This window comes from Oratosquilla oratoria, chromosome 24, assembly GCF_046742065.1.
Source record: "Oratosquilla oratoria isolate Oo_2021 chromosome 24, ASM4674206v1, whole genome shotgun sequence".
Lineage (NCBI taxonomy): Eukaryota > Metazoa > Arthropoda > Malacostraca > Stomatopoda > Squillidae > Oratosquilla > Oratosquilla oratoria.
Window position 1 is genome coordinate 54,727,649 of NC_134800.1, and position 7,254 is coordinate 54,734,902.

A 7,254-nucleotide genomic window follows, 5' to 3' on the forward strand; every position below is an offset into this window, starting at 1 on the left:
TCATGTAATAATTATTGTATAAAGAAACGTATCAAATACCAAAGAAAAATATTTGCGTAGTTATGTGAATTCATGATTAGGTTTGAATGTCTTAAGAGTACTTGTTGAAAGTCTTAAGAGTACTTGACTTAGGTAGGATTAGATTCCATCAACCACTTTTCAGAACATTGCACTAGCTTGTCTCAATCTTCTCGAATATCCCCTTTGAGTGGTCATTCGTTACTTCCACTCAGCTGTACATCATTAATAAATATATATGTATTATTTTTTTCAATTGGTCCCTCATTTCGTAAATGATGATTAAAGATTAGGACCTTCAAAAGAAATTTTGTAAGACGGTACAAGACTCCTGTAGGAATCCGAGACGCGCAAAGATTTTTCTCAAAATTGGGGATTTCATGTCCAGTCTATACAACTAGGCACACATGAATTAGTAATGTTTATTAACATAAAGAAGTAAGTGTGGTGTGTTAAGTATAGCGTTGTTTGTGTATGGGAATGTGTGTGTGTATGCCATAGATCCTGCACAGATTACGAATGAAGCAACATGAAAGTCACTCACCTAAAAACAAATAACAAAAAAGTCATGCATGAACCACGTGAAATGATTGAATACTTTCTCTTATTAAACGGAAACATGTGAGGCACGGAAACGAACTCAATATTTGGAAAGGAATTGATGATAGAATTGACAATATTTCGTCTTCTGAGTTTACGAGTAATTTTTTTTTTTTTTTATGGTTGGATCAGATGTCGGTTAGTAAGCTATCATGATATCACCGTTGAAATCGGATTCTGGTCCTTGAGTTAGATCATGTATGTTTATAGTCACACCCCTGTAGCAGTACAGGGCCATGAAATTAACTGCACTGTCGCAGGCTCGCAGCCACAAGGGAAGCTACATTGTAAAGACATCATGTGGATCATTTCAAGCAACCGTCGCCAGCAAATTAATTTGAACCAAACGGGTTGCAAACCATCGAGAATCTGTCCATTCATTTATTATTATTATTATTATTATTATTATATTACTATTATCATTATTATTATTATTATTATTATTGTTATTTAAAATATATATGGGCAGTAAGTTTTCTAATACACAAATTTTGTTGAAGGTGATGCTGTTTTCTGCATTAATTATTTTCTTGGAGATACTTTCTAAAGATCTAATGGGACCTTTCGCAGTCAGGCTCGTAGATTCCTATTAGCGCTAGAATTTTCAATTGTCTCGGATTTCACGAGGCAAAGGGGTGACTTGGCTAATTTGGAAACCGATATTTAAAAAAAGATACGACATAAATTGCTGCATAGATGTATTTAAAATTAAAAACATGACTCTTAATGTTATAATTTTTACTTACTGGTGTGTGATAAGGCTTTGTTAGTTTAATCATAAGGTAAAACTAAAAATAGGTAATTATTTTTACTGAAGTAAGTATGAGCAGTAAAAATAAGAGGATGTTGATTTCGGTTTGTGCATTTTATCTGAGTGTTGAAAAATAATGGATATCACTGTCACGTCCTGTATATGAAAATAATCAGTGAGATAAAAAATAACAACAGTGGTGGCAAACGTACGAAGTTAACGACCTTTGTGTAAAGAATAGCCTCTTAGATCTGCTGGGAGCTATTTTCAAACAAATATGACTAATTTTACGTGTCCCGTGGCAGACTGCACGTCAGATTTACGAAAAAGTAAGAGAAAGACAAATGTTAATCGTACCGAAAAAATTAAGTCTTCGATGCAAAATTATATTTTCGATACATTATATGGATTTGCCTATTGCTTGGTGCATTCAAATGAAAGTATATATCAGTATACGTCTATTGAAGTCGGTAGAAAATGACAAATTGCTTGGCTTGATACAATTATAGGCTGTTTTACGAATATCATCTGTAATTATAAATAGAGGCTCAAACAATGCTATATGCCGTTTGCAATCATGAAATTAATTGACTTAAATTTCAGACACAATAATGTACAACGATACACCTCTGTAAGCTTATAAAACTTGCCCAAAAAAAGTATTTATTTTCCAGCAAGAATTACAAAATCTGGCGGTGTCTGGTATCAAATCGCTCACTGCGAAAGGTCCCATTGCCGTGTAGCAGGCTAAGCAAGTAAGCAGGGTCTAAACTCTGTAGAACTCGTGCGTAGGCGGACATAACCTCCGATCCGGATTTCGGCTCAACTGAGCCTTCTTCAGGGAGTGTGTCAAGTGTTAACAAAGTGCGATATTTGACCACGTGAAATTATTAGACTGGGAGAGATCACAACATAGTTTGAAAATTGTGCATAAATTATCTCCTCATGCTTCTGGCCTACCCTGTGTTCTCATACTGGGTAACCTGTATGTTCAATTTTTTTTTTTTTTTTTTTTTTTTTTTATCCTTGATATAAAGGGCCTCGATTATCCTGCTACACGGCAGTTAGTGAGATCTTTAGAAAGTATCTCTAAGAAAATTATTAATGCAGGAAACAGCATCATCTTCAAAAAAAATTGTGTAGTATTGTTATTATCATTATTATTATTATTGTTATTATTATCATTATTATTATTATTATTATTATTATTATTATTATTATTGTTATTGTTATTGTTATTATTATTATTTGTTATTGTTATTGTTATTATTATTATTATTTTCATTATTATTATTACTATTGTTGTTATCGTTATCTTTGTTGTTGTTATCGTTGTTGTTGTTATTGTTGTTGTTATCGTTGTTATTGTTGTTATTGTTGTTATTGTTATTGTTATTATTGTTGTTGTTGTTGTTGTTATTATAAGTTATTTTATTCTTTATCACTATTTATTTATTTATCTATTTATTTTACTTCAGTACAAATTTTTACAATCTTGAACACGTTCACCGTTCTCCTTTACCTATTTCTAGGATGACCTCGGGCTCGAAGAGTTGGTGACTGGAATAACCGATTGGTACGATGAGGTGAATTTCGTGCCATCGTCGATGTTAGAATCGTTCGATCCTTCCCTCGTGTCCCAACCAATTAACCGTTACACACAGGTAAGATGAATCAGTCCTGACCTATGATACTGTCGTGTTATTTTGATATTCATTTTCATGTTTCCACGTTTCTCTATATATATATGTTTCTATGTTTATATGTTTATATTTCAAAGTATGGATGATTTAAAAGAGCTTTGACATTTCGCACAGTTCACAGAAATTTGAAAAATTATTTATGAAAGTAAATTTTATTCATTTTTGCATTGGTCAGCAAATTTTCCTTCAAAATATATCCATAATGAAAATAGAAGTCTGTGAAAGTCATAATGATATTTCTTTTCAGAATAAAGGTTTATCTTTTGACATATAAGAAAAAATGGAGGACTATGATGTGTGTATGTATATGTATATGTATGTGTATGTATAAGTGCGTACGTGTGTGTGTACGTGTGTGTGTACGCGCACATGCGTGCGTCTGCATGTATTTTTTTTACACATATGTAGCATTTTTAAGACCTGCATTTAGGCACAGGATCTAAGAATTAGGCAGTTAGGAAAATAATTTCCAACTGCTGCTCGGTTTTCAAAATCCCCTGACGTTCCTTCCCTCCCCTCTCCAGATGGTTTGGGGTGACACTCACGAAGTCGGCTGCGGGGCGACATACTACGATAATTGCTCCCTGCCAGAATCTCCCTCTTCCCTCAACAAGTGTCTCATCTACGTCTGCAACTACGGAAAGGGAGGGAATTTCCCAATGAGGCCTTTCTACGTCCAGGGGGAGCCTGCATCCAAGTGCCCTTTTGGACAGTCAAATAAATATGATGGTTTATGCAAATAATGTGCTTTGAGTTTGTGCTATTATGCTTGTCATTATTTGTCTGGAATATAACAAAGTGTTCACGAATAAAATGTGTTGCATGGGGATTGTGGTGCTATGGACTTGCTATTTTGGATGTATTAATTTCTATTTCTGAAAACAAATGATTATAAGATAATTGTCGTATTCTTTAAGATTTGGTCCTTCTTCTATCACCGACATATTTTTCAGCAGCTCAATACTGTGCGTATAGTAAAAAAAAAAAAAAAAATGGAAGAATGATTAGGGAACACGAATGAGAAAGAAAAATCAACAATAAGAATAATAAAGAGAAAATAAGGTTACTAAAGGGAAAATAAGTGATAAAGACAAAAAGTAATAAAGATAAAGTGAAATTAATAAAGACAAAGAAAGGCCAATGAAGAAAACAAGAGTAATAAAGAAAAATGTAATAAAGAAATATAAGAAAAGAAAGTAATGGGAAAAAAAAGAAAAAAGAGTAAGAAAAAAATAAAGCAAGAGAATAGAAAAGAATGAAATGAAAATAAAGTATAGTGTTATTTGTACTTAGTTGTTTCTTGTAAACAGTCAGCTGCGTTATAGTAGTTGCTGTGTCGCCTCGCCAGATTGGACTCTGAGAAATGTTCTTGAAAGGTGGTCCACATTGAAACAAACAGGACAATTTTAGGAAAGGAAGGGAGAGGACGGAGATGATCTGGATTCGCTGTGCAAATCAAGTAGCGAGTGTGCTATAACGTTTCAGTCTCATTCAATCAAGGTACGACTAAGTTTCCTCCCTCCTCTCCTCCCACGCACCATCCATATCTCTCCCACTTCCCACCCTATACCTGTCACTTTGTCATTCATTAACTGTGTGTGGCCATCTAAAAGTATCGTCTCAACGAATGCCTCTTTAGCCACCAAACGTTAATATGAAGAGGTGAAAATGTGCTTGTGGATGATAGGGAAGAAGTGGCAATGACTATATATTCATGTGGCAACGGGGTCCGGGTAGCGAATTTTTTTCTCCTACGGGACTTGGGGACCCCAATATGAACTCAATTGCATAAAGCCAATCAGAACGCACCTGACTCTCATACGTCAGGCATCATACGCGGTGCACACGTGGTATTTGTTTACGTTTCTGATGAATAGGGGAAGTGGTCATAGCAGAAATTAAAAAAAAAATTCATGTGCAGAATTATCATATCATTCCCCTTTAGGACTAACTGCCTACGTAATTATGGATAAATGGATTTTAGTCAGTTGGAGAGCGTCCTTTCGATTGTTTATATAGTTGTTGTTGTTGTCGTTCCCTAGACTGTCTGTCCGAGCAGTCCCGTCTCCCCAAGGAAGGCCACAGCCGAGACTGGGTTTTCCCACAAATCCTTTATAGAGTGTATGTTGTGTTGTTTGCGTGCATGATTGTGTATAATGCAGTCTTCCATTATGTGTTGTATGGTATGGGGTGAAGTGTTACATCCTGGGCAGCTGTTCACAACACGGTCGTCCAGCCTCCTCTGGTAGCTTAGAAGTGCTGGGTGGTGACCGCATCGCAGTCTGGCCAAGTGGAGTAGCGTCACCTTGTTGCCATGCTAGGGGCGTGAAAGTTTGGGTTGTTGTACACGTCCTCCTTCGGAACTTTTCGTACTCACTTTAGCTCCTCATGCCAAACGTATTTCTACAACACACATAGAAATGTATAAATAGCGTGATATATCCTGAGACTTGCGGACCCCAATATGAACTCATTTGCATACAGCCAATCCGAACGCACCTGACTCGCAAGTTCACTCAACTTGATTCAAAACATTGAAAATGGCGGTGCATAACAACTTTCGATTGTGTTCGCATTCTGATCGCCCTGGCATTGATTCTAAACTACAAGTTAGGTTAGCGGTAAGTTTGAAAAGAAGAAGTAAAACATATAGAACATTTTGACATGAAACAGTGGAAAGAACTGGACAAATCTTGGAAAAAAAAAACTAATTTGTTGAAGCATAGTCTAGAGTCTATACCGTATCGCTGGTCTTTTCCTCGATCATACACTAAGCCCCCCCCCTAAGTAATAGTGCTTACTAGGCCTACTAGAGGCTGTGCCATAATAGAGTGCTGGTTTTTCTGCCATAGTCTAGCTGACGCTATGATGGTTAGAAGATTTTAATTCAAATAATTTGAACACTTTGTCCAGTTCTTTCCAGTTGTATCCGCGCCTGAGCTCTTACCCTAAATGTCGCCCCGGGACAAATTTCTCAGTGACGCTCCCCCCCCCTTCCCCCTTCCCCCATCACCACTTCCCACCTCCACCGTTCCTTACTTCCTATAATAGCTATTGGCTTGCGAAATAATTAAACAGATTTTTAAAATGTTATTCAATGTCCCTATTGCAGAAAAGACAAAGGAAAATATTTCATATATCATTGATCCTCACGCAAAATTCGTATATTACGGTAAAATATTCAGGGCTCCTCTGACCTTTTTGTTTTACTATAATTATTTTGTCACCCTTGTGGGCGGTATGTCCAGACTAGAATTGCCCCCCCCCCCTCCCCCCATGCGAGAGCCCTGATTATCTATGCAACGATGGACATGAAAGATACGGTTGCCAAGCGATTACATTTTAGTGCTGGCTTGTAAGTAGTACGGTTGCGCTTATCATCCTGGCTTCAGACTCTTGAAACTGTCTTTGTAGGTTAAGGCTACGGAGACAAACGAGGTGATCAGCGAGTCATTTATTGGCTGAACTAGAACGGGATCGGTTATATTGTGCAATGGGGAGAGAACTTTGTAAGAAAATTAAATAATAGCCGTGCATAAAAGTGGACTAGAACTGAGCACTTTTAAGACATGTTTATTAGAATTTCTATCGTGACTCAAGAGCCGTGGCAGGAGACCTTGACATCGAAACTTGTATCTATATCGGTCAGAAACGAGGAAAATGGTCGGAGACATGATTGTAGATAAAGGTAGAAATACGTTTTTTTATATATAGGAAGAGGTAAATTGAAATGGGAAGATGCAGTATGAAAAAAATACATGCAACCCAAGACTATATCGCAGGTAGAGCTGTAGCAAGGCCACAATAAATAGTCACGAGAGAATTGGAGTTTGATTAATTTCTTTCTCTCACTGACGTATACCTTCACCATTATGTAGTAACATAACACTACAGAGCTACCCGCGGTGTATAAATGTATAGAGTCAGGTTAGCCTCAGAGACTCTGTAGACTCCATTTACAAAGCCATTCCAGCGTGATTATAATTTATTTTATATTATTTGTTTTTGTTTTGTTATCATTTGTCTGTTATTAGTTATATGTCAATTTATTATTATTTAACTATACCTATGCATATATTCATGTTTTTATTTGTTATTTACATTATAATATTTTTTATTTACTAATTTATCATTATTATTATTCAACTATACCTATGCATGTATTTATGTTTTTATTTGTTA

General features: G+C 36.0%; 1 protein-coding gene across 3 annotated transcripts; it reads left to right on the top strand.

Moving 5' to 3' along the window:
- The first annotated feature begins 2,144 nt into the window (after window positions 1-2,144).
- Window positions 2,145-3,972, top strand: LOC143038261 (scoloptoxin SSD976-like). Of its 3 annotated transcripts, none has more exons than XR_012967556.1 (3): window positions 2,145-2,233; window positions 2,902-3,033; window positions 3,597-3,972. XR_012967556.1 is itself a non-coding variant. In XM_076207277.1 (3 exons), exons 1-3 carry the CDS (start codon window positions 2,315-2,317, stop codon window positions 3,813-3,815), a joined length of 384 nt encoding a protein of 127 aa, XP_076063392.1. In that variant the 5' UTR covers window positions 2,157-2,314; the 3' UTR covers window positions 3,816-3,972. The 3 variants fall into 3 exon arrangements, 1 of the variants encoding a protein (XP_076063392.1); XR_012967555.1 differs by having other exon boundaries at window positions 2,157-2,354; XM_076207277.1 differs by having other exon boundaries at window positions 2,157-2,347.
- The last annotated feature ends 3,282 nt before the right edge of the window (window positions 3,973-7,254 follow it).